The sequence below is a fragment of the Fringilla coelebs genome, assembly GCF_963513975.1.
Source record: "Fringilla coelebs genome assembly, chromosome: 3".
Lineage (NCBI taxonomy): Eukaryota > Metazoa > Chordata > Aves > Passeriformes > Fringillidae > Fringilla > Fringilla coelebs.
In genome coordinates, this window is record NC_140030.1 from 82,207,898 (window position 1) to 82,235,722 (window position 27,825).

The 27,825-nt window shown below is 38.1% G+C and overlaps 1 protein-coding gene across 1 annotated transcript in view; it reads left to right on the forward strand.

Annotated features, from left to right (window-relative positions):
• Positions 1 to 18,112, forward strand: part of ADSS2 (adenylosuccinate synthase 2) — a 37,347-nt gene extending 19,235 nt beyond the window's left edge. The window contains exons 5-13 of the mRNA XM_084203152.1: positions 1,105 to 1,171; positions 4,246 to 4,353; positions 4,624 to 4,705; positions 6,398 to 6,524; positions 9,288 to 9,442; positions 9,884 to 10,008; positions 11,008 to 11,105; positions 15,686 to 15,835; positions 16,656 to 18,112. Of these exons, the coding sequence (XP_084059278.1) occupies positions 1,105 to 1,171; positions 4,246 to 4,353; positions 4,624 to 4,705; positions 6,398 to 6,524; positions 9,288 to 9,442; positions 9,884 to 10,008; positions 11,008 to 11,105; positions 15,686 to 15,835; positions 16,656 to 16,708 (965 nt within the window). The 3' untranslated portion in view covers positions 16,709 to 18,112. The remainder of the gene's footprint in view (positions 1 to 1,104; positions 1,172 to 4,245; positions 4,354 to 4,623; positions 4,706 to 6,397; positions 6,525 to 9,287; positions 9,443 to 9,883; positions 10,009 to 11,007; positions 11,106 to 15,685; positions 15,836 to 16,655) is intronic.
• The last annotated feature ends 9,713 nt before the right edge of the window (positions 18,113 to 27,825 follow it).

The following is a 27,825-nucleotide window of genomic DNA, read 5'->3' on the forward strand; positions in this document are numbered from 1 at the left end:
TCACTCATAATCATTCAACCTCTTCACAGAAAGGAGCTTTCATAATGCCTCTATTTAGAAAGTTTTGATGACAATTTGAAAGTCTGTTACCATGATAAAAATGTCTTCTCTAAAATGGGTATTGATCTATGAATGATTAGTCTGTAACAACAGACCAGCCAAAGGTAGGGTCGCACTGCTGGGCATGATGTAATTCTTTAAAATACGGGAGTGTATGGAAATAAGCACAAAGCCAAATCGGTCAGGCAAACAGGAAAACCACTCTTGTTCTGGAGAGATTAACATACTTATTACATCGGTCTTTGCTGTGCAATGTGTAGATAGTTTTTAACTTTCAGGAAATAGTGCTTAAGAAAACCAGTTAAATTAATTCTGTTAGCCTATAAGCTGTGCACCAGCCCAACAATCTTTGTATTTGACGTGAGTCCTGTAAGATTTGGGGGGGGGGGGTGTGTGTGGACGTATGTGTGTCTTTTGAGTTTTGTTGTTCTGTTTTGGTTTTTTGTTTCTTTTATGGTAGAGAAAATGTTGATACAAGGGATACTTTGCATAATCTTGATCATTAATAACAGTATAATGCTTAAAAACACAATCAGGGCTTATGAACTTGAGTTCTGTTGACGTAAGACATTGGTAGGAGCTTTTGTGTTTTCAAATGTGTTTTAATTGATGTTGCCTAAACCATAAAATTGTTTAAGAAATCTGTAGAATGGGTGACAATGTTAACTTTCAGGTCTCACCTGAATTTTAGCAGTATGACCTTTTTTTAGTGTATCCTATTTCTGGGGTTTTAAAAAATTTTTTCTTCATTTATCCATATATTCTTTGGGGCCACTACAAAGTCAAAATGGCTTAGTTATTCTGTGCATACTCACTTTGCAAATATTCTACAAAATAAACACTTTTTTAAGTCTCTGAAAAAACTTAGAACTCTTCCCTGTGAAAAACGGTAAAAGGAAAGAAAAAGCGCCTGTAATTTTATTTGCCTTTCTTCAGTGTGTATATTTATTTTCTACATTGGTAAACAGACTTGGTCTGAAGAAATCACTGCTGATATAATTTGTTTCACACAAATTTTCAACTTAAGTTATTTTATTTTCTTAGTGTTTGATTTTCACCAAGCTGCTGATGGCATCCAAGAACAACAGAGGCAAGAACAAGCAGGAAAGAAGTAGGTAGTTTTATTTTGTCAAACATGGGATGACTTTCTACAAATAGGACTTACTTTATTGAATCTCTGTTTTGCTTGGTCAGTGGGTTAAAAAAAATTATCCATGTGACTCTTGAATGTGGACTATGCAGGGATTATTTCTTACAGTTTTATCTTCCAGTGAAAGATTGTATGCTTAATTAAAGGGCTCTGTCTTTATATTCTGCCTTATGGAAAGGTTTCTAGTTGTTAATTTGCCAGTTTCTGCTTCCTAGTGTTATAATTGTTTACTGGAGGTATTTGTTTCTGTATAAATGTATTTCTCTTTATGAATATTGAAGAACCCCTTTGGCATCTCCAAATAACTGAAAGGCAGAGGTGCATGTGGATGTTCACATTGTCTTCTTCAGAATGCTACTGACTTTCTAAAGCTTTCAAACCTTTTAGAAACTATCTTGGTATGTTTTTAACTTGTGCTTTCCAAGTAGCTCACTAGTTCTTGGGGCTGGGGAAGAAGCTGGCAGAATGAACAGTGACCTGTCTACAGCTGGGAAGCATTGTAGTGCTGTAGTCTTCTCAGATTACAGTAAATTTAGAAGAATTTCTAGAAAGGGAGATTACATGGATGAAAAGTAATTGAGACAGACTCATCTGAAAAAGGTTTTATACATGATAATAAGCTTTAAGAGAGTGTCTGATTTGGGTGTATCTTGCTTCACACAGGTTGCCATTGCGTGATAATTTGGCAGTGATTTTTACAAGGAATCATTTTCACACTTGTCTGAGCTGTACCAGCTCTCTTGTTACCTGCTGGTTTAGGATTTAAAAAGCAAACAGAACATATAGATAGATATGGAAGAATATTCTTATTTTAATGAGCCATTATCAGCTATTATCAGAGTGTATCAGCTATTCTTCAATATCTATGGAGCACAAGCTAAAATTGCTATATGGCAATATTTGCAGTTAAAAACACTGTCAGTCAAATCAGTTACTTGAGAGAAGGCACCACTCTATTGGTTATTGTTAAAGATTGTTAGGGAAAGCCCAATTAATTTGCTTTGAAAAAAAACTAGGAGAAAAGTTACATTCAAAGCAAAAAACCTAAAGTCGCTCTTAAAATGCTAAATTTCTTCTTTCTTTGGAGGTCTTGATATTCTACAATATACAGTTTTCAAGCTTGTTAAAATTACCCTATTTTCTCCTAAATTTTAAGGCTAAACAACTGTAATGGGGAAAGTAGTACTACAGGCTGGCTAAGAAAAGGCTATCATGAATTATCAAAAGATGATCTCTTGTTTGTTGGGGGCAAGGAATTGAAATAATCTGCTAGCATATCTTATTGCAGATTGGCTACATGCCATGGTTGATGTTAAAATTCTTTTGTGCCTAAGACTTTGAACTATTACCATTAGAATTGCCATTCGAAATATTAAGTTTATTTTTTCTTTTAACTGAATGCTTTACCTGGTTAAATGTAGCTCAAAAACTGTCACCAGTAAGGCTCATCATGTAGCTTCCATTGCAGAAAGATTATAGAAGAGCCTAATACAATCTAGTCTAAAAATCTAATACACTGTATTCTGCTTATACAGTTGTTTTAGCTTCTGTAAGTACAGTCTTCTGACAACTTTTTTGTTAATTGGTATGTCTTAATGAAACAAAATAAATGGACCCTTCTCTCTGTGGAGAGCGTGAATTGGGGTGGAGGCTAGAGTCAGTTGTTTAAGCCACAGTGTCCTGGTCTGGTTAAAGGATACAGTGTGGTGCAAAGTTCATTAGAATGGTTTTTCTTTTTTGACTGGAGGTAAACATCACTCCCTGTAATTACTTGGTATTGAGTCTAACTGGAAGAATTGAAGTTTTTTCCCAAGGTATTTTTGAATCTAATCCAAACTGCTAAGGAGTTATATACTTAGTATGAGCTGTATTTCTGTTCACTCGCATATCAAGTGGTACTCCATAAGATGAAGTTTCAATATGACCTGTGCCTCCTACTTTACCTGGAGGCCCTCTTGAATTGAGTCATGGTATGGTACCTTCAAAGGCCGTTTGAAGAACTATGGGACACTCTGCATATGCAGAATTTATAACAGAAGAAGAATCTGTGTCTGATTGGGGAGAAAAAACCCAAACCAGTTAAAACTAGGTGCACAATTAAGCTTAGCAACATATAGCGCACTTGTGAAAATGTTGCAGACCTGTTCACTTCTCCTTAAAAAGTTACTTAATGTATTGAGCATGATGGGGAAGATATTTGATGATCTGCCTGTGATGAGTACAGTCTGGCTCCATTTTGATAGCTATTTAGCATGACTCTGGCAGAAGCCATTCTCTGAAGTAGCTGTACTTCTCTCACAGTAAAGTCAGCGCAAGCAAGTTTTATATTTTATATTTAAGTCATATATATATTTATATATTATATTTAAGTCATCAGGACTTAAACTGGAAAAGGCTTTTCAGGGAGAGTGGGCAGGTAATGGTAAGAAAAAGACTTCAGTTTTTCAGAATCGGCTACAGTGGAAAATCCATGCCTGAGCTCTTAACACAGAGAGAGCATTTTGAGTGTCTTTGTCACTTTTGGATGTTTGGCAATGTCCTCTGTTTTCCTGGCTTCAGTTGAGGTATTTAGAATGAAATGAAATATTTCTTATACACAAACATAAAATCCATACTCTGTGGTGTTGCTTTAGGGAGGAGTTTCTTTAGTTTCTTTAGGTTTTCAGGACAGTGTTTTAGGAAGATGTTTATTTCATAATACTGAAAGATGTTCATGATACTGAAGGATGTTTTCTTGACATTTGGTTCCTTAAGTATAAAGGTTTAGAATTGTGTAAAAATAAATATGCAAGCATTCACTAAAGTACAAAAAATTATTGGTTTAAAAACAGAAGTATGTAGAAGATTAACATATTTACTTGTATAAACAGATATTCTGACACTAGATTGCATCCTAAAAATATCTTTTGTTTTCAATGATTGAAACAAGGTTAAATGCTCACAATTAACAGCATTTCATTTTATGCTAAGGATGTAATAGCTTTAGAGAAAAACCACCTTTATATTAATAACTCTTTATTACTATCTTTTCAAAGTTTGGGAACTACCAAAAAAGGAATTGGTCCAGTATATTCTTCAAAGGCAGCTCGAAGTGGACTCAGAATGTGTGATCTTGTTTCTGATTTTGATGACTTTTCTGAGAGGTAATTACTGTACACAGTTGTAAGCATAGTTTTCAGTTTCTGGATAGTACCCTGTGTAAGCAATTACATCTGGTTCCTGTTAATTTTCTTAATTAAAAGTTCTTTTAAAATAAAAGAAAAAATTATATTATTTTATTACATTATACAATCATAATTATTATTGTAATTCATTATTTGAAATGGTTAAATTACCAAATAAATGCAGAATGTAACCAGTGTTGGTGGGAAGAAAACAAACAAAAACCTCAGTCAAGCATTTTTGCCTTTCAGGTTCAAAGTGTTAGCCAATCAGTACAAAGCAATATATCCTACCTTAAAAATAGATATTGAAGGGGAATTGGAAAAACTGAAGGTAAGCCTGCTTCTATCTCTCTGATTATATAATCACTGTGTGCAGTTACTGATGTGCAAATCCCTTGGTGTGACTGATGCTTGTGCTTGTCTGAGGAGTTAGACTGTGTCATGGGAAACCATGTGTATCAGTGTTGCAGAGTCTGCTGCTATCCTTAAGGACATTCTTGGCTCTGTTTTATGCAGCATTTCAAAACTTACTTTCAAGAGAGATACTTGAATTCTAAGAAAAAGGCTTGTATGGAGTGATTTCTTCTTGACTTACTTCTACTCACTCAAACATACAGTCTAGGAGAAAAACCAGGATTGTAGTTGGGGGACATATGTTTCATTGTAAAGCAGAATGTTAAGCCCTTGTCTCAGAAAGTTAAGAATTGAAGTAAATAGTTTTTCTAAGTAATAATCATTAAAAAAATACTATCTAGCAACATAGAAAAATGGAAATTTTTCTACGGATAGCAGCAGAGCTAATGAAGCCTGATTGCTAGCAAACTAGTCCTGTGGTTAATAATGAATTCTGATTTGATGTTTTCCATGAGATTGGGACAGTTGAGAGTTTCCTCACTGGTATTAGGTTTTATTTGCACAGCATCCAAGTTATGTGAAAATCTTGTGAGGTGTCTTACTGTTCTACCCAACCTTTTTATTCATGCTTTTTGTAGAAACTTACCTGTGTGAGATTTTTTTTAATCCTTTAAATGTCAACCAAATGTGACATTGTTTAAAACCACTGAGGTGTGTGGGGAACAGGGAGAGCACACACAATTACATGATAATTCTTTAAGAAAATCAGGGCAAAGAAATCATCCTTCCTTTACCTTTGATTTTTACAGCTCTAGAGTAGAATATATGGGAGTTCTTAGCACTTCTGTTTGTTTTACTTTAAGTAAGGCCTGTTGCACGTGTTGTATTTTTATTAGTTTGTAGGTCTAGAAACCAGTTACAGTTGATTACTTCCTAATACTTTATCGTTTGCTTAATGCAGTTCAGGATTATGGACTATCTGAAACTCCTTGTTAAGGTGGAAACACCACACGTATTTGTAGCTTGAGGAAAATTACTCATCTTATGCACTTGATTCCACTCTGAAAGGCAAAGTGTTACATTTCACATGGAGTAAATTGTTAAAATGAGAACTTCCGTGTGTTCTCAAGGAGAAAGGCTGTGTACCAAGTGATAATCTGAGCATTATTGGCTTCTTGCATCCAGCTACTCAGTGGCATTCAGGCATTTGATGCTGAATTCCAATAAATAACTTCATTTTTACTTAAAAATTATAGCTCACAATTGTGTGCATTTGTTTGCTTCAGATGGCCAGAAGCTGAACTCCCTACATGCAGGTTTTTGGGGGAGACATTTTGAACTCTTGGAAATGGAAGACCAAATGCAGTAGAGTGATAATACTCATGATTTGAATGTTTCTAAAGCATTCAAAAGTTTGGATTTTTCTTTCCTCCTCATCCTTCCCCCTTTTTTCTTTCCTCTTAGGGAGAGGGTACATATCTGTTGTGTAAATCTGAGGTTCATATTCTTCCTCCCTTTGTTCACATTATGGCATATTTAACATTTCTTTGTTTGATTTTCCTCTTCAAAAGGAATATGAGCATTTTTATGAGGGAACAATAGCAATTCTACTCTGGCTGCCTTTATCATAATGAAATTATACTATACAATAGTCTTTTGTGTTATTCAGGGCTACATGGAAAAAGTAAAACCAATGGTAAGGGATGGTGTTTATTTCATGTATGAGGCTTTACATGGACCACCAAAGAAGATCTTAGTTGAAGGTGCAAATGCAGCACTGCTGGACATAGATTTTGGTAGGTATGGTCTTTTTGAGACACATGTTGATATACACTTGCATTGTGAAAAGGGAACATTAAATATAAACTCTCCTGTGATAAGCTGTTCTCATGGCAGAAGTGGTTTTTGTTTTGGAAGAACAGCACTCTCTATGACTAGGAAATAATACAGGGGTGGGTGAGTGGGTTGTTAATTAAATTATTTCAAAAAGCTGTAGACTCTCCCAGGAGTAATAATTTGAATGACATTAAAGATCAAGTAGCTCCTCTTAGAGTGTAGCTATTACTTCAGCATCTCTAAATTGTAAATGAAATCACTCACCATTTTTTACATCTGTGGAAATCACTTGAGAATAAAAATGGAGAGCTTTGAGAGGCAAAGCATATATGCAAAATACTTCTTGACTTTTGAAAAATCAGCTTGCTTTTTAAAAAAAGTCTTTAGATAACACTCAGTTTTCCGTTGTTTCACATTGTTGGGAAAAGTGTTGGTAATCTGGATTGCTAATGAGGAAAGACTGAAAAGATTATCCCAAAAGATTATTTGATATTCAAAATTATGCAGTTTTTCTTAAAACACTAAGTTTGCTAATAAATTAGAACATTCTAGGTAGTAGAAGCAGCTTTTTTTAATAGGATGATTGTTTGGTTATTGTGTTGTAACAACAGATAATCTGCCCCTGTGAGCTTGTGTGATTGGCTCCTGCATTTTGTCACATTTTTCTTCAGTCTCACTGGCCTTGTAACGGCATCATTTTTATTGTTAGGAAGATGCTAACACCTGAAATTGAAGCCTGTAAGGACTGCTGTCAAACAATTATGAAACTGGTATGCACTCAGCTTTCAAACAATATGAGTTGTGGTATTGGGCATTTTCAAACATACTCAGTCTGAAAGCCTCTTATTTTAAGAGTAAGATGTGTCTTAGTTTGGTGCTTATATTTACAGAGACTAATCTTTCTCATAATAATTGAATATTAGAAGACACATCCTTTTTTTACAAGACAAAAAAATAAAGAGGAAAGAAGTCTTTAGATATGCTTGTCACAGAGAAATCTTTGATGCAAAACTGAGATATTTGCAAAAAAGTCTATCAAGGGGGATTGTTTTCTTGTAAATGGTGAGTATTTTGGATTTAATGTAAATAGGAGTTGCAGGCAGTCTGAAACACATCAGGTATGTCTATAATACATACAGAGTTGTTCAGATTAGTTTGATTTTTTTCCTGCCTCTGCTGAGAGACCCAAACACACAAGAAAATCTGCTCTCCATAGATAGATACCATCTGTGGATTGGACACTTGTGTTAACAATAGCAAGCCCTGGTCAAAAGGTTTGGTGTTGCCAGTTTGATTATTAAGCATTCTGAATGAGGCTGTTGTCTGTGCTTTGTTGCATAGAAGTTTTAATATTGAGGTGAGTTTTGTGAATGTGTCTGTTGGCTGTGAGGATAGTAAATGCCAAGTCTTGCAGTCCATCCCACTTTCCTGGAGCCTATAAAAAAGCTCACATGTGCATTTGTCTGGGAATGGGGGGGCAGGTGTGGGATGTGTGGTCTTCTATGTTTTTAAGCACAGAGTAATGACAAAGCAATGTAAATATATCAGACTAGGAGGTTAAAGTGAGTAAGAACTGTTCATTGACTCTGGTTTTGACATCCACTAGCTATATTCACCTGTCAGTACTAAGAAAAGTTTTACTACTGTGTTCTAAGATTAAAAACTGATTAATGCTTGCAAACTGCTGTTACGTATCACCTGTAAGCCTGGATCTGTCTCTGGAGTGATTTGAGATACCTGAAGCTAATCTGTGAAACCTCACTGATCAGTCTCTGAAGGATTTTTGACTTTGTAAAGATGTCTATATTGCTGAAAGAACTGTATTGCTTTTGGTTACTTTTGTTTTGGTTGTTCCTATCTTACCTATCTGATTCATATCAAAAGATATACAAAAAAAGTCTGACAAAACAGGTAGAAGTATCTTGCTTATGTGTGGTTATAGTGAGGATGAAGTATTTGTTCACAATTCAGCTGGGGACTGGCATGCTCAGTTTCATTTGCCACTACTTAATAAAAAATGGTATCAACCTAAGGATTTTGAGATGTTCAAGTCTCTTCTTTGCAGTCCAGGCTGCATTTTAAATGACAGCTGAAGAACTGGAGACAGACTTGTATACTACTAGACTGTATTCCAGTAGTCTTTTTTTTTAATGATCTTTTTTCATTTGATTATGCAAACAAAGTTGTTCTTTCCAGAACTCTGCATTTCATTGCAATTTCTTATCCTTATTATGTGCTGATTGGTTTGTAGCATTTGTATTTTATTTTTCCTCCAAAAATTAAAAATAGTAAATCTCCATTATCTAATATTTTAATACTGTTTTCTTGAGAGTCTCCCTTCAAATTTTTGCTTTGTTCAGTTAGTGAGTTTATTTAGTGTAAGAAAGCAAGGCATATTTTTCTGGTGTCTTACTCCAGTTTTTTGTTGTTACGTGAGGTACCATCATTCAGAATTGTTATGTAGTCCATTTTTACCAGTTGAAGTAAGTAGTAAGATTTCTACCTTTTCCAGTGAAGGTGGATCAGACAATGTACATACAAAGCTAAGAGCTTACTGAATATATTCTTGACTGTAAAATACATTTATAGTGTGTTTTGAGTGTTGTAAAATCTAGGTAAGTGCAGTGCAAGTAGTATTTCTCGCCAGGTTAGATTTTTTGAAAAAACAGCTTAAACCCAGTGTTTTAATAATTTTCTAAACCAAATGTTTTGGTTTTTAATAGGCACATATCCTTTTGTGACTTCATCAAACTGCACAGTTGGAGGTGTGTGCACAGGTCTGGGCATGCCACCACAGAACGTCGGGGAAGTGTACGGGGTTGTGAAAGCCTACACAACCAGGGTTGGAATTGGTGCCTTTCCTACAGAACAGGATAACGTGAGTATTACAGCCTCAGGTGTGACCTGCTGGGTGAAATAACTTGGTGTGTCTTGTCTGAATTTCATCAAGTCAGTGTTAGCAATGGTTAAGTGCAGGTGTGTAAGTGACAGTGTGTTTGGATGTCTCAATCTTCTGATTCTAGACTGAGCTTACAGGACTGCCAAACATGATGGCAATTTTCTTAGACATTTCTGTGGAATAGAAGGTTAGACCAGGAACAAATTTTGCTAAATTTGCAAATTTGTCTAAAAATTGTTCTCTTGAATTAGAAAGAACATTTTGTATTGCTGTCTTCATCCAAGTGGACAGCATTGTGAAAAACTGGGGGAAGGACTTTAAAGGTAATTTACAATGTATTGTAAAATGTTAAGTAAACGCCTGCATCATGTGTTGCAAATCAAAGAACCCCACACGCTGATGTGTCTTACTCTTTGTTAGGAAATTGGAGAATTGCTGCAACAGAGAGGCAAAGAGTTTGGTGTTACCACTGGTAGGAAGAGAAGATGTGGCTGGCTGGACCTTGTCTCACTCCGATATGTCTATATGATTAATGGATTTACTGCGTGAGTTGTTTGCTGAGCTTTGCTGGCAACTTGACAGGAAATCATGAAATGCTGTAGATTACTGTAAATAGTGCATATACCAGTTAGTAACATTTGCACTGTTAATATTGATCTGTTGATTGTTTTGATATTTTGATAAATTAGCTGCTCCTCATTTTTCCTATCATGAAATATTTTTACATTTTTACATTTGATATTTTCATAGATGTAGATTTTTCTCTCCTTTATGGAGATTTCTCTCCTTTATGGAGATTTCTTTTGTTAACTTGTATTCAAAATAAGATAGATGGGAAACGATCAGTGTCTCCATTAGTATGTGTAAGATCTGTAAAAATATAGATATGTCTTTGGGATGTTTATCAAAATGAAAGATAGGTGCCTGAAGCAAACTGGTATAAAATTTCTAGCAGATCAAATAGTGTAAATACATATTGTATTTAAATACTTCTGGTTTTTTTGTTCTTTGTGGGTTTTGTTTTAAATAAGATGTAGCCAGGTATTTGTAGAGCCAGTGTTTGATTATTTTTCTGCCTTCACTGTAGGACAGGAGCATTTGGCAGAGGACAGGAACAGACACCAACAGGCATTATGCAATGAAATGGTCATCTTAAATAGTTATATCTTAAATGGTTTGGTATCTTGGCAGCATCCTCAAAAATTAAAATTATAACACTTAAAGCCATAGACAAATTCATTCAATTGGAGAATACCTGTTCTTTGATTTTTTGGGCATTTTCATGTAGTACTAAACCGAAGGATGCAAGAAAAACTGTGTTTAATCCTTTTTTTGTTGCTATCATCTTGTTTCAGAGATTGTTTGTTTTTTGGTTTGGGGTGTTTTTTTTAAGTCAGACCAGCTAACAGATTAGTGCCATATGAGATATTTTCTTAAGAAATAAAATTAGTTACAGGAATCAAGTTAGTTTGATTCTTTTTTTGCAATGTGATAAGATTCAAGGGTTGTTGAGCTTGTTTAACCAGAGTAATGTTTCTTTATAGATTGGCACTTACCAAATTGGATATCTTGGATGTATTTCCAGAAATCAAAGTTGGTGTTGCATACAAACTAGATGGCGAAATCATACCTCATTTTCCTGGTAAGACTGCTTATTAAAAAATGTTAGATTTTGGTGAAATGTAATGTACTTTTAAATGCATTTGCCTTCTACTTGTAAAACTTACAAGAGCAGTATCTTACTTCAGCATCAAGCCGTTAATGTCTTCACATGCACCAGACATATCTTTTACACCATACCAGTATCTGCACCCTAAAGATACCTGTACCAAATACTAAATTTAATCTACTAGAAAGATTCAAATAGCTATATATGTTACTACTTGTCCTTTTTATTTTATACAGCCTGCATCACCTTCAAGCTAAATTGGAAGCTTGTTTCATACTCTAAACTCTGTTATCTTGTTCCCTTACTGTATTGATGCCCAGTATTAGCAGGCCAGCTCTTCATTTAAGCTTGTAGTGAACCCCAAAAGAGAACTGGTTCTGTTGAAAGGCCAAGTTTTTCTTTCCTTCTGTTACATTTCTAACAGCTCACTTCCCTTTAGTGAGTCATGGAGCAGCCAAAAACCTACAAAAGCTACACAGTGTAAAAGAGGGACAAGGGGTGGGGCAAGAAACTAGCAACTAGTTTAGGTGAAAGCAAGACTGTCTTCTAATGCATGACCAATATACATCAGTTTAGCATGATAGAAACTGTAGTTCCTGAGGAGGACAGTGGTCATTTTTACTTTTAAGAGTGTACCTGCATGTTAAAATATTCAAATATCACAAGCCAGCATTTTTATAGTGTTTTAATGTGTCGTTTTCAGTTTGTGATAGTTAGACATACTGCAGAAAGAAAGGAAGAACATAAAACAGTACTAAAGATTGGGCTTTTTGGTTTTCATTCTTATTGGTACCTGAGGGTTAGAGGCTGGTCACAGGTTACAATTTTTCATGTGATATCATCATCATCATCATCATCATGAGAGAACTTCTTGTGGGTGAGGAGATCAACTATATTAATTGGATACAACTCACAGTAGGATTTATGTAGTACAAAGATGTAATTATGTGTAAAGGAATAAGTGATGATGTGCCACTAGGCATTGAAAATAGCACATATTTGTTAAGAGTAATTCATAAGGTATTTAAAACAATCTTTTGTTTCTCTGTGTGCTTGTGGGAGTTTTCTAAGTGATTTGCTGTCCAGAGTCTTCAAACAAAAGTGTTAGTTCCAGTCTGAATGCAAGCTGAATGACGTTGATTCAGGAAATTTAGTACTTGTCTTGCATTAAACCAGGGAATGCTTTTCCCTTTTTAAGATTCAGATATTACCTGATTGGTACTCGTATCAAAACATTAGGGACATGTGTGTTTACTTGAAATGGCCTTTGAACGTAATGGAGGTTTGAATTGAGAACTACTCAGTAAATGCTTTTGCTGTAGCCTGTTGTATGATCTTGTGCTCAAGCCAGGAAAACCGTTTCTGGCAGTCCATCCTTAAAGATGACATAAGCAGGTGGCCATGTAAGTACTAAAATGTCAGTAATTTGTGGGTTTTTTTCCATTCATTGTATGTCTCAGGGCAGAATCTTGTTAGATACAACTCTTGAGGGAGCAGACTTTGTTCCTTGTATACCCCTAGGTAACAGCTGTCTGTCATAGCAGCACAATGTGCCTCACCTGCCTGTATTTTTCTTTACTGTATGAACAATTAAGAAGTCTGGTAGAACTTTAGTAGAAGCTGTTGACATGCTGTCTTCCTTAAAGCGTCAGGAAGGAGTTTGAGCTGAACTTCTGGTAAGCTGGAAGATGCTGTCTCTCACAGTGCCTCTATGTTCCACACTTCTCTTTGCTATACTCCTCAACATTTGGCAGCATTTTCAGCACACATGCTGCAGTTAACCCCTGCCCCTGGCATAAAAAACAAAAGGTAACTTAATTCCCACTTTGTGCTTTGCAGACCATTATTAGACTGTTTCTGATGTCTACATTTCTGCATGCTGTGTGCTTGTATAATTTTTTTTTTCAAAGGTGCCACTGACATTGGAATTTAATTTAGTAGAAAACTAGTCTGGGAAGCTCTCACTGGCAGACTTTTTCTTTCTCTCTCCCATTCCTACCCTCCCACTGTCTTGGAGATGTTCATGATTTACCCTTCTTGTGAAATGACTGTCTCTAAATTAGAATCACAGACAATACCCACCATCTCAGGAAAAGCATGGCATTTTATGATATTTTGTTCCTTTTTCCACCTGGATTGGAGAATCATATGAGTCTCACTCAGGGTTTTTTAGTTTAGCTTTCTGTGTGCATTTCATAATTGCCTCTTAAGCAGGAACCTAAAATGTTTTGTGAATTTATGGCTGCCTTCAGTTGGTGTTACTGAGGCTGTAGTCTTTTGCTGGCCAGTGATAGGAGTTTATGGAAGACAGAACTTCCTGCTAGCTTTGAGCCAATCAGTTAAAAAATAATATAAAAGCTATTGTCTAGTTCTCTAATGCTTCCTGTTCGAGTTCAGACATCAGTTGATTTCAGCACAGAGGGACATAACTTCTAGCTTAAAAGGTTTGAAAACACAGATGCTTAGGGAATTGGGAGATTGCTTTGGACAAGCTTTACTTTCATGCTTGTTTGGTTTTTTTTTAATTTTTTTTTTCTTGCACTTTTTCCCTGGGCATTTGCTATAGGTTTAAGAGCTGGCACACTGTTCTGGATGTACCTTTGGTCTGACCTACATGACTGTTTTCATGTTCAGTTTCTGGAAGTTGCTGGAGGATCTTTCTCTTACAAAGGTTCCAAGGTCCCAGATCTGAGATATTTTTTCTGAGTTGGAAGTAGCATCACAGCACTCTTCAAATTATAATATCATTGTATTTGCTCTGTCTATTATATAGTTAAGCAGTTAAGGAATATTCTGGAAACCCTAAAACCCACTGAGGGAAAATCGCAGTGAAAAGCTGAGAGAAATCTAGATTGCGACTAGATCTGCTACTACACTGAGCTCAGTTTGTGGCTTGTCTTTTCCACACATCATATTTATCACACCTGTTGGGACAAAATTAAAGAATCATTTGAAACATCAAGCGATGCATCCCTTCTTTTTCTTCTCTCTTAGGGGGAGGTAAGGAATACAGGCTAATGGAAGATTGTAGTCAGTATTAGACCGTTCAATACCAAATGCTTTCAGCAGTCTCCCTCTGACCTCAGCAGGGAGGCTTCAAAGGCCTGTGGACATCCAAGATGAGATGTTCATTCACTTTCCGTCTTCAGAAAGAGGGAGGCTAGGAGCCATCTGCACTGTCTGGAGATCACTTTGTGGCTGTGCACTTTGAGTGCATCTGTTCTGTTGTACAGGTCACCTGCGTAGCAGACAACACCTCAGTTGTTACCTCTGACAGTAAAGTGCTTATCCTTGGCTTCTGCAGCCAGACATCCTTAATGTGCCTGTCTATTCTCATTGCCATGAGTATTGGTTCAGGATTCCGTTAACCTGGGAACACCTTGGTCCAAAACTTTGCATATTTCTTTGCTGTTATAGACTTCAAGGGCAGCAGAGCGGTCTTCTTCCAGCCTTTCTCAAAATGCCTAGTCCATTAAGGCTGTCCTTACAACACTGCTGCTGTCGAACTGTTGCCTGCATCAGGACAAATTGTTCAACATGCTGAGCTTGAGTTTGTTGGCTACACACATGCTGGAGGGGATTAGCATTTGGTTTTGTATTTGCACCTCTACTGTACCTCTTGCACATCAAACCCTTTCCCAGGCTGACGAGCTGTCCTGGCAGGAGTGACTCAAACTGAGACACAGAGCCTACATAAATTAATTACTATGCCCTCTTCTTCATGAAGGCAAGAAGGAATGCCTGACTCCTCCCATTTTGAAATCAATATATTTTGATCATTTTCAGATTTAAGCCCTTTGTTTTGCTGTCCTATGTCATTCCAAGACTTAATGTTCAAATGATTACTGGAGTGATTCAGTTCCAGAACAGTATGCCTAGCATGTTTTTCAGTGCTGGAAATCATCACAGGATACATAGTTAAAGGACAACATTGTAGCAAGTTACTAAATGAAGGACAAAATATTGCTTCTCTTCTGAGAAGGAGAGAACACTTACTGTTCATGCATTCTGTGGGATTCCACACTGGTTGAGAAATTCATTGCAGAGTTTTGGGGCAAAGGGTCTGTGGGTATCAGAGGTCGGTTAAGTCTTAACTACATCTTACGACCATGTTTAGTAAAAGGTACACTCCTATGCCATTTTAAAATATGTTTTAGCTGCTTGATACTTACAAACTGGTTCTTAATTTTGCTTTCACAATTCCCTTATGAAGAGGGATCTGGTTCTCAGTATTCAGAAAAAAAAAAGAACATTTTGGGGAATTATTTCCCTGAAAAGTTGTTTTCTGAACTGAAAAGATTGTGGTTTCAGCAAAATATATGCATGTGACTGAGCACTGGAATTCCTGAAGTCTTAAGTCCAGGTAGTTACTGGATTTTTTTTTTCCCCTTATGCTTATATTAACAAAACCCCCAACACTTTAGTGGTTGCAGTGCTTGTATTACCTTTCCAACAAACCTCTTTGTGTAAGAGGTAACACCTCATTAGTGTTTCATGGTAGAGAATACACAGTATCCATGGACATAAAATTTTTGTTTCTGTTTGCTTCTCAGCCAACCACGAAGTCTTAAACAAAGTAGAGGTTCAGTATGAGACACTCCCAGGATGGGTTACGGACATATCAAATGCCAGGACGTTTGATGAGCTGCCTGTAAATGCACAAAACTATGTTCGTTTTATAGAAATGGAGTTGGGTGTTCCTGGTGAGTAGAACAGATTTTCTTCTTGTTGTCTGGGTTATTCCTGCTCCATGAAACCTGTTTGGTATTTTGTATTAATGAACACTCAAAATACTGAAAACTAGTTTCTAACTGTGCTTATTGGGATGTACCTGGTGCCACTGGTGATTATGGTATTACTACTTTTTATTTAGTTGTTGAACTCAAAATTTTTAGAAGTTTTAATAGGCGTTCCTTCTCTGGCTTATACTATAGTTCTTGTTCAATTAAGATTTTTTTTCATAGCTTGTTCAAGTGTCTTTTAGACTGGTTATAATCGGGGTTTAGTTTTGCTATGATCATAAAGTCAGTGGCACTATGGGTTATTAATTAGTATGATGAATTATATATGAGGGTATATATTAAGAGTATATACATATGTATGTGTATAAATATACATGAGTATGTATGACAGTATACATTGAGAATTGAATTATATATGAGAGTGCATATATATTCCTGAACTGATACATTTCTTGATGCTCCCTAATAAAGGTGATCCTGTGTTTCCATCCAAAGCCAGGATGAAAAATTTTACTTTTCTGATAGTTTTTAACTACCCTTTATCTTAAAATTTGTAAAAGTTATTAATTTATTATAGCAGTTTCAGGAATACCTACTTTTGAAATTGTCCATGTATTCTTTGAGAACAACAGACAAAGTTATAATTTCTAAATGTCTGAATAGTATATGCTGTGTTTTTCTTCAAAATGTGGTGCTCAAGAAGATGAGTTTGTATCTTAAGATACAATCCACTCTTGCTTTGTATTACTTACAATAGAAGTATGCTTTTTCTCTCCTGCAGTTAAATGGATTGGAGTAGGGAAATCCAGGGAATCAATGATCCAGCTGTTTTAAAGATTTCAGATGCATGGAAGAAAGCACACTCCTCAAAAGACTGCTCATTCTTAAATGCATCAGTAGCCCGCAAAGCAAAGATGTTGGAAAGATAGATTTTTGCATGGGAAGAAATGCTAGAGTTGATACCCCCAGACCAATTGCTACTCCTGAAAGAGACTCTTAACAAGAACCTGTATCAATTCCCGTTCAACTGCAATTACCAGGACACTTCTCATTGTTGTTCAAGGTGCCATCAGATTTTTTTTTCTTTACATAATATTTACTTCATAATGTAATTCCTGTTTGAAAATCTAAGGTAGCATTGCTTTCATGACTGTTTGTCTTTGTTATCCTCTCTCTGCTTTTGGCGGTGTTACTTCCCTGAAATTTTAGACAGTAAAAATAATGCAGTTTTGCACAAATAGTTTTACATCCTCATTATTTGTATTCCTAAAGCTGTTGTATTCTTAATGACTGGTCTTGTGAGTGATTAAAGAGGGGGAGTCTGATTTTATAATGCTATAAATGCTGTCTAAATTATTGTGTGATCTCTTTTTTAAAAGAAGATGTGATGCCAAGTTGTTATGAATGTCCAGGTTTTTTAGCTGTATAACACAGGAAACTTACTCTTTGTAACTCACAGAGGATACTCAAGTGTTTACCCGGAAGTGTGCCCAGAAGGTTAAAAAACTGATATTGTAAAAAGTTCATTTGCAATTATTAAAGAACCATTCTGATTTTGAGTTAAATGTTTTATAATGTTACTCTTTCTTTTCCTGGCATTTTAAACTCTGTGCTTCTCTGCTTCCAAGGCGCGTATCTTAAACTGTTCTTCTAATTAAGTGGGTTTATATTTATATTTTGTGAGAAGTCTAACATTTTGATGCCCTTTTAAATTCCTTTCTTCAGAGTCAATTGAAGATCCTTCTCTGGAGGATTACCAAAGTGCAGACATATCTGTATTTATAAGTTGAAGATGCTGTAGAAATAACATTTAATGTATTCCATGTATTTGCTTTGGTTGTGGGGTAAATAACAAGTGTTCACCTCAAGACATCTGACATATTTTGGATTATTTTTGGGAAATGTGGAAATGTTCCAGAACTATTTAAATTTATAACCATTATTATCTATTCCAAAGAATCTGATTTCTTTTTGCAACAAGCCAGTAATTATATTTTCCCTTTGCAGATTACTGAGAATGACTCTGTTTTTACACACTGTGCTGTAGTGTTCATGTGCTTCTTTTTAACTTCAAATAAAACTTACTTTGTTTCCTAAACCAAAGTTTGTATCGGGGGGGCAATAGTTTTAGATTTAGTTTAGTAGATTTTGGCTGCATATAAGAATATATGAATGAATATAAGAAAATTCTAATGCAAAATAAAATATGAGGCCTTTTTGTTTGTCTTGAGTAAGCACATGTTACCTGAAATGGAATAATTTGTTGGACTATGCTGCTGCTGAGGTGGTTAGCACAATTTTTATATTCTAAATTGACGCAAAATAAACTTGCTTGTCATAAGAGGAGAGACAGGAGGGTTGAAGGATAAAACAACTGATTTTTAAGGAGCGTTTTCTATTGAATTGCTTGCATGTGACAGAGCAGTTACTGGGGTCTGTATTTTACTTGCATAATGTGAGGAAAGAGGTGGATGCCACAGAATGCTAGAAAATTGGCAAATACAGTGAGAAACCTTTGTATCAGTGTTGCATGTAAAGATCATTCTCATCAGCATGAAAAAGCAAGCTGATCTTGCTTTTTAAAAAAACATTTTTTTTTTCCCCCTGGAGAAGATGAAGCTCTAGTTTTGCTGTCAGCCTTGCAGTCCAGGAGAGAACCATACCATCCCTCCCTAGCTAAAGGACATCTTGAATTGAAAATATTTTCCTAGTTCCCAGATGGAGAGAAGGAGGGCTAGAACTGTAAGAAATGTAAATTCCAGTGTTTATTTAGAAGGATAAAAGTTACTTTTTCTAGGCGGTTGAGGGAATTGATGTTGCAATGTGAACAATAGGTAATAATTACTGAGTATTCTTGTTCCCATATAGCTGTAGGAGGCACCAAGGCGATTTGTGCTGTCAGTGAAACTACCAGCCAAAGACTGTGGGCCTAGCTGGTTCAATAAGTGAATAAATAAATAAATGAGGGCATGTTTCCTTCTACAGTCAGTGAATAAATAAAACACATCCAGGGAGCTGTGTTTCACTTCTGCCAAGCAGAGACCTTCAAGTTCAAGGTTTTGATTTTTTCACAGTTATAACCCCACTGTACAAACTACGATTGTTTTTCAGTGTAGGAATTCATATTGCCAGATGCAGCAGTATTTCTGAGCAATACAGCTGTAGTCTAAAATGATACAAAGTATTTGTGCAGTATGTTGAAAGAAACAAAACAGAATTTCTTTGGGTGCAATACTGATTTATACTCTTTTGCTGTCTCTTTAATTCAGCTGAGATTTTTCTTTTGAGTCTTCCATTCAAGGGCAGGCCTGGAAAATTGTGAACATTCTCCTACCAATACTGGTCCAGGATATATATGGTCTAGGATCTCTTGGTTTGTGTTTACTTCCATGACCTGGAACAAAGAATTTCTCCGTTTCAGGTGGTTAAACTTGGCATCTGTAAAGTGTTTTATGTTGTCCCTGGATGCTAGTTTAGTCTGAATTTTCCTGGAGTGAATTCTTAGACTGGTGCACACTTACCTTGCGTCAAAGAATGGTTATACCCCCTACCAAATTTCCCCCTCCTCCGATGCTACCTTTTCTCCCCCTTATTTCACTTGTACAGATGGGGAAATAGATGGGAAGTTGTCACCAACCTGAGTGTGGTGGGAACAAATACTATAAGTTACAGGGATTTTTTCAAACTTCATGTTCACCTGTGGAAGCAAGAAGGAAGAGAACAGCAGCCTAATACTTTACCTTCACTTCTGTGTCCAGCAGGGGCGAAGGTAAATGGCTTTGAAGACACACATAGTTTTGTAGCTCTAGATAAAATTCTGTGTTCTGCTTCCCTGCTACTTCATTAGTCAAGAAAGGACTTGAACTAATTCTCAAAGGAATTTCCCCACTTCATTGGCAAAAGGCTTTTTGTGATCTGTCATAGGCTAGTAGTAAGCTGTGGTAAAAAGAAAAACCTTCATATTTTGACAAGGATCTATTTCTGGGGCCCTTCCTCTGTGTTCTCTCTCTCTGAAGGCTCTTCAGTCACTGCCATGTAAGGAGAGAGGATGGCAGCATAAGATAGTAGTTGAAATTGATTCTCCTCCAAGTGTCCCCTCCTGCTAATGGGATGTTTACAGGAGGCACAGATACCTGTTAGACCAGACAAGGCTGATGACAGACAAGGTATTTTGATCTCACTCTCTTCTTGCTGCCACTGAAATATTTACGAGGCTCAATCTTCCAGGCTTGTGCTGTACTGCAGCATTAATAGCCCTTATGTCCCTACAGATTAGTGAGCCTCCTTTACTAACTAAATAAGGGAAAGGGAGGGATACTTCTGCTGCTTAGCTTTTCCATTTGTGTTCCACGTGTAATTGGGTTTTGACATGCAGCTAGCTAATGGACAAAAGTTTCAGATGAAGGGGCAGACATGATGTTGATGTCATGCTGCTTTTGTCTACCATCATCCTGGAAATCTGCTTTAAAGCAGATGATAGTTTCCTTTTGCTGTCACATCCAGCTCTCTTACTCAAACATAATCAAAGGTGTGACTATTTTAGAAAAAGTAAAGGACAAAATAGCTGGGAAGGAAAGACAATGCAATCAGGTGAGTTTTTTCTCCTGCCCATACTGTTAGTAGTCTCTGAAACAGTGAAACTTAGCAAACCCGGTGGTACAGTAATCAACACACTTACTGTTGGTGTTTGGCAGCTTTACATACTGAAGGTAAGGTATAGACTGCCATGCATGCCTGGCAGATGATGCATTATTGACTTAAAATTTTACACCATTTTTTGTTGATCAGAGTGTAACAACTCATTTGACATGTCATCTTTAAAATACCTTGCAATATACACATTCAAATATCTTCCATTCAGCTTTAGACGGATAACACTGTTAAATCCCAGTGTCCTTCACTGCCACTTTGGAATCACTAGTCAAGTGTTTCAAAGCAATGTATTTTCTTATACTCCATTAGATTTTTTTCACTGATTAATTTATTTGTGCATGCATCCAGGTACTTACTCTTCAGCTCTTTTGATGCATGCTCCTGAAATTATCAATAGTGTATTTGAGTAACTGTTCTTAGATAACAGTTGCCCAAGTACAGATGGTTTTCCTTGTCTTGTTCCCTGGTTGACAATTATTGTCTGGTGGTTACAGAAGGTGGTCTGGTTCTTACAGAAGGAACTGGGGTACCTGAGTGTTGGTAGTTGGCTCTTTTTTCCAAAACATGAGATGACTATTCACTTTTTTTCCCTGCATGCAACTTAGGACTAGCTTTTTAATTGTGAAGCACACTTCCCTAGTTCATCTTCTGTGCCCCTCACAGGAAAACCAGCATGGATCACTCAGTTGTGTTGAGAAAAGCAAGTCAGTTGTTGCATTGAATGAAGTGTGATTGTACCAGTCCCTGGTGGTCTTCTCCTGAGAGCTGAGTTGTCAGAGTCAGGATGGAAGGGCGTTTTCAGCTTTGTAGTTTACTACAAAGCCAGTTGCAGTTTACCAAAAGGTCTGGGCAAAAAGCATAAATCATTCTGTAATCTCATGCTGACATATGGTATGTAAATACCATGATCCACCCAAAGGGTAGCCAGAATTATAAATGTACTTTCTAATCTCCTGCTGAAATGAGCACTCAGTATAATGCAGCTGTAATCTAATAGATATTAACAGCCTGAGAATGTACAGTAAGACCTTAATAATTCAGTATTGTTCAATTGGCTCCATCTGACTTGTAATTAGCCCAATAAGGATTGTGCCTTCTGCAGTCAAGCAACTAACTGCATTAGTTCTGTATCAAAAGAATTTTCAAAGCCTTGACTACCCAAAATAAATGGCCCACAACATTTTACTCCTTTTTTTCTCATCAAACACTTTGAAGTCAATGTGCAATACAACAAATTTTCATAGGGGAGAAGAAAAATCCAGATTTTTTTGCAGCAATTTCCACTCTAGATTCTCAAATATATGATAAATTGAGGCCATGCAGCACTCCTGGTACGGCCAAAAATATTTGAATGTAGCTTTGGTTTGCTCTGCCTGGGTTCTCCTGTTCCTTTTGTAGATCAAAGTAATGAAAAAATCACTAGAAGTTGTTGCAGTGTTGACCACAATAGGCATAAAAGGGGGAAGGCTTTTTCCACAGGTCTCATGGGTTTACTTTGATGCACAGACTTACCCTGGAGCTCCTCTGGATGCATGTGACTTGTGGAGCCATCCTAGCTGCCCATGACAGAAACCAGACATCCTTTCCAGGATGAACAGCTGAGCTGATGAAGCAAGCAAATAGAGGATAGTGAAGTGAAGGTACAAGCAGCAGACTAGAGAGCAAGAAGCCCACTCAAGCTGTGGTAAAAGGTGTTTGTTTTGTTTTTTTTTTTAATAACAGTCATGGAAAATAAATATTTTTGTCCCAGTACAGAACTTAAAAATGAATAAAGGGATGACATTGATAACAAGGCAAAATCTTGCCTCTGTTGAAAAAAATGTGAGTTTATGCAGATTATTGCATTTTTTTTAATATAAGAAATAAAAGCTGGGCAGACTTTTTTTTTTCCCCTCAAAAAAGTACTGCTCTGAAATGCTAAGAATTTTCAGTGGATTTTTTTATGCAACTAGCTGACTGCTTGACCTGTGCACATACTGTGTGTGCTCTGTGGTTTAGGAGGCTAGTGGCAAGACTGGGGCAAAATCTGCTAAACTCCCTTAGCTTTTGCAGAGTGTAACATGCCAAATTCCTACAAGCATTGGTGTAAAATATCTGGGTGTTTTGATTGTTTGTGCTTTTGTTAAGGAGCTGCTGCTGAGTCTAAAATAATTTGCTTATGTGGCTTGAATGTATTAATCTCCATTTTGATAGCAAAATTCACTGTGGGATAGCATGCCTATTAGGAATCCCCCAGGAAGAAAAGAAGCAGTGTCTGCATGTAATAGTAAAGATTCTACAAAAGGTTAAATTTTGCAGACCATGGGAATTTCTAGAATGAGTTGCACGATATTAGTGGCAGGTCTTAGAGTAGAAACTAATGCAGGAACCAGTTGACTTATTGAAAGAGTATTTTATTTCAGGACAAAAATGTGCTGTTCTGTGACTCAAGGCAGAATTTCTTCACAGACTGATTAATTATATCCATGGTCTGATATGGTCTGCTTGTTTGTCACAATTAAGTAATAATTTATTCTACCTCCTGAGGAGTGAAATTTGGCTGCTGTGTGTAAAACACTGACTCACCAGTATTTGGAAAACAAAGTAGATGTTTTCTGTGTTTTGTTGCCCATCAAAGTCAGTGAATTATGTTTTGGCTATTCCATGGCAACTACTTCACTGGAGTGTGAATTAATATTGCAGCTCCAGGAGTTTGATGTTAAAATTGGTTCTCACCAGAGATCTTAAGTAGGAGTATTGTTTTGAGTAGTATCATGACACAACCATCTTAGAAACTCCTTGAACACATCCACAGTTCAGTTTTTTTTTCTGAAACTAAGACCACTGCATCTTCCACTTAGTTGCAGAGCACGATGTAAAAACTCCTTATCCAATCCAGTCTACAAAAGAATGTATTTTCATGCTTTAGATAATTTCAGTCAATCTTGGAAAATGTAGCTATACAACATACAAAAGTGACAACTCCAACACTCACACACAATATGAGCTGTTGAGAATCACTGTTATATTTACCAACATTTCCATATCCCTGTCAGCCAGTTCTGCACAACTGTTGTCCTCATCATAGTCAGCAGCACCAACAGAGATTCCTCTCCTCTCCCCAGCTCGTCCCTGGGGGTGATTCTTCTCCAGTTTTACCCTGGCGTGGCTTCAGCGGGAAGCATTCCTCATCCCTCATCTTTGGGAAGAGGGGGAGGTTGCATCTTCCTTCCTCCAGCTGGAGTCATGCATTCAGGTTGCCAGCCCAGCTACCTGAGAGAATGCCAGTAGTGACTGTGTCTACTACAGAATCTACATGGTTTCTTCCAAACTTTGGGTTGCTTGCCTGTCTCCTGGTGTGCAATTCAAGGGCTCTCGTTTCAGAATTTATCTTCCACCCTGGATATACATCCAGAAATAGTTTTTAAATTTGCCATTAGAATGCTTGAGTTGCATCTTTCTCTTGTAACTTTGCACATAGAACTTTAGTTACAAATCTCAGAAGCTTTTTTTTGCTGTATTAAAAATCCTCACCATGCTGTGAGCAAGAGTGGCTCCAATCTTAACAGACAGCCCCACTGGAGGAGAGGAACCTAAGGCAGAGGTTAAATACTTCATGTAGGGACCTGCAGGGAGCATGTGCACTCAAGGGGAAGCAGTAGGTCCAAATGCCACAGCCATACAATTAAAATTGCAGGACCATCTGTAATCTATTTGCTGTGCTAAACAACAACAAACCACTAAAAAATAACCTAATCTTGGTTTTGAAGTTTAAAGAACTTCACATGCTGAAAAGGAATTGTTTTTCCAGGATGAAGCCTGTACTGCTTTTGAGAACCAGGGAAGGCCATACCAGTAAAGTTTTTTAAGTAGGTGGTATTTCTACTTACAGACCTGGGCAAAGACTGAGGCTGCAATGTGAGCTTACCTTTCCTGGTCCATGCAGGCTTAGATAAATTATGGAATAAAGATCAGGAAAGGCAAATCTTGCAGGTACAAGCAGGGGTTCCCTTTGCCTTGCTAAGCTGATGGGAGCAAGACCCTCTGCCTCACTAGGCGTGGCTTTGTGATAGTTCCTCTTTTCCTTACTGCTTTTCAAGGGGCAAGGGGAGCAGTCTCACAGGTGTCAGCCTTGTGAGTGCATTTTGGAGTGCTGTTTGAGCCAGGTTACTAGCAATGCTGCAGTTGACTATACACACAACAAAATAGAGTGGTGTCTTGGGAGACTAAGAGCTGGACAGGGGAGAGGGTCTGTCAACAAATCACTTGGAAACTTGTGCCCTGCACACCTGAGCCACCATACTGAGTGCTGCTGCACTTTGCTAAATTAGACTGTAGTACCTGCTGGTTCTCAGGTTGCATTCTCCTCAAGTTACTCCTAGATCTGAGTGAAGTTTAAAGAAAGTCAAAGGGTGAGAAAATAAAAAAGATCTGGGAGGGAGCCTAGGGTTGGGTCTTAAAGGGTAAATATTTTTCTGATGTCTTACTGGACATAGTCTCCAGGCCATCTTACTAGCTGTAGACAGAAAGTAAAGCTTTCTTTAACCTTTCTGGAATTAGAAGCATAGGTGTAATTTGAGTCTGGATTTTTTTATGCACCCTTCTGTCATATGAGCTACGACCTACATCTCAGCACTGGAATAGGGAGACCTCAGGAAACACAAGGTGGGGCAGGGAAGAAGGAAGAGCTTTGCTTTCTTCTGAAGCACAGAGTCCTAGAGCCAGGAGAGACCATGAGGTTCTAGGATAGGAGGAGGATTTCTGCCTTTAGTGACAGACCTAACCTCTTACCCTGAGACCTCTTAGCCCTCTGTGTTAATCTGCTCCAGTGTTTCACCCTTGGAGGGTTTCTCCTACCAGCCATTTGATCTCTCCTCAGCAAGTTTAGGCCTTGCTGTTCTGTGGGCTGTTTGCTATGGATAGGGAGGACAGGTTATTGCCTTTTTTCCCTGCAGCACTCTTTTGAGTATTTGCTGTGTCCCAGTTTTTTCCTCAGCCTAATCAATTCTCCGAGGCTCTGCTTGGAGGTCACTTTTAGAGATGTCCAAGGCGGTATGTTTGGTTTATTTTTTTCCGTCCCTGGGGAGTTGGGATCTGAAAATGGTCACAGTTTGTGCACTGATGTTTGCATGTGAGTGTAAGGGATGGATGGCATCAAGTATCTTGTATCAGGAAATCTAATTATGGATTGTGGTATGATGTTTTCCAGCTTTTCAATGTCATAGCTTTGCTGATTCATATTCTAGTCCATTTTGCATTTGCTTTATTGATTTTTTTTTTGCTTACACGTAGAAACTTGCCCACAGCCCTAGTGCATTGAGGCCTATTTTTCTCAGACCATTTCTCTAATTTGTTAAAATCATTTGGAACTCTTACCCTGTTTTCTAATGTACTTTTTGCTCCTTTTAGCTTTGCATCACCTGCATATTTACTAAGAACACTCTTTTTACCATTGCTGACTTCACTGATGAAAAATTTGAATTGTATGAAAACAGGACCTATTCACTGAATTGCTTGTTTGAAGGTGAATCACTTTCTAGGTGTGATTTTTTTGTTTGTTGCCTGACCAAGTCTGAATCTACTCCAAAGCAGTTTCATCTAACCACATTCCTTTGCTGGCTTATGAAAACATCCTACAAGTTTGAATATGTCACCATTTGAGCTGATCCCAACAGCTGTGCCAATGCTGTCAAAAAAATATCTCGATCTTTGCTTTGTGGCTGCTGAGCCTTGTGCCAAACCAGTTTGCTTTGCTCATCTAAAGGTGGTGCTTGCTGCTTCCCATGAGGGGGAAGGTTGGGTTTGCCTGTTGGATGAAGAATTGGGAGGCAAATAAAAAATATTTTCATTAATTTCTAGCTAATCATAGCTAACTACTAAGTCTAGGGTAATCTTAGATAATTGTCTGCAGTTAGATGATTTTTTTTCCTTTTTGTGTGCAAGCACTCTGAACATACTTGTTCAGTCAACCACGGTTCATTAATTAATATGGATGACAGCTCTGTGTACTGAATCACTAAACAGAAATTCCAAAAGGGACATACATCTCATTGGCACCAAGCAGCCTCCAGAGCAAGAAGGAAAGGGGTCTCTCACGCCAACTGCTTTGCTCACTCCAGGCTCTGGCCATTCCTGCGGGAGCCCAGATCAGCTCTCATCCAGAGACAGGTGATGATGGTCAGATTCAGCCCTGGCATTTAGCAACCCTTCTGTCTTCCTGTTTTCTCCTTTCAGACAAAATTATACCAACGTGGTGATCTTGGTGCAGGTGGAGTCTTGTCCCTGGAAGAGCAGCCTGCCAGCTGTGGGGCTGCACAGGATGTGAGAGCCAGAAACTGCCAGGGACAGCGGGCATGTGCTCGAGCCGGCCCTGGACTAGGCCAGTTAGGAGAACAACTCGCAAATTCAGCACAGTCAGTAAGGAAGAAAAATAGACACAGTAAATAAAGAAATAGGCAGAGGGTTTTTAGGGGTTTTTTTGTAGTCACTCTTGGGAGCAGAGCTGGAATTTAAAAGGTTGTGACAGTACTCGTACTGACAGCTATCCATGGTCTGTGCCCAGCAGGAGGTGAGCGGGAGATTCCAGGAATCCAACTCATTTCCATTATCTTTTTCACTCTTAAATAAGGAAAAAGAAAGAATTGAGAAAATTTGCCTCTCCTGCCAACTTACCCGCCCTGCCCCCGAAGTTTCCCAGCGCCGCGCTTGCACTGGATGTCAGGCTCAGCCTTTCCCTTCCCCGCCGCCCCATGCAAGGGCTGTTCGGGGCCGGCTGCAGCCCCGGCCGAGCCGGGCACCGCTGGCACCGGAGCGCGGCCGCCGCTGCCCGGGGCCGGCAGACAAAGGGAGCCGCATCTGAGCCCTGCCGAGGCTGCGCTTGCCGGAAGAAACCTAACAATTCTTATTTACCAAATTGACAAAATCCTATCATTGCAATTAAGGGGATATGTAATTAACTGTGTCTTAATTACAGCAGCTGCCACTTCATCTGAATGCAGCAATTTGCGGAGAAACCGGGGGAGATGCTTTAAATTCGTGTGTGTAAACAGCGGGAGCGCAAACAGAGCGGCGTGCGCGGCTCCCGAGGGCGCGGTGCCTGTCCCGGGGGCACGGGCGAAGGCAGAGGCTCCCCGGCTGCCAGCCTACCTGGCCCTGGTGGCCTCTGGAAATCCCTCGGGAGGCAGAGAGCTTCAGGAAGCCCTGCCGCGAACCCATCGGCCCGGGCTTGCACCTCGAGCTGCAGGGCTGAGCCCAGCGCCGCAAACCCTCCTGGCAGAGGAAGGCTTTGAAGAGCCTCTCCTGACTCCCGGCCTCCGTGC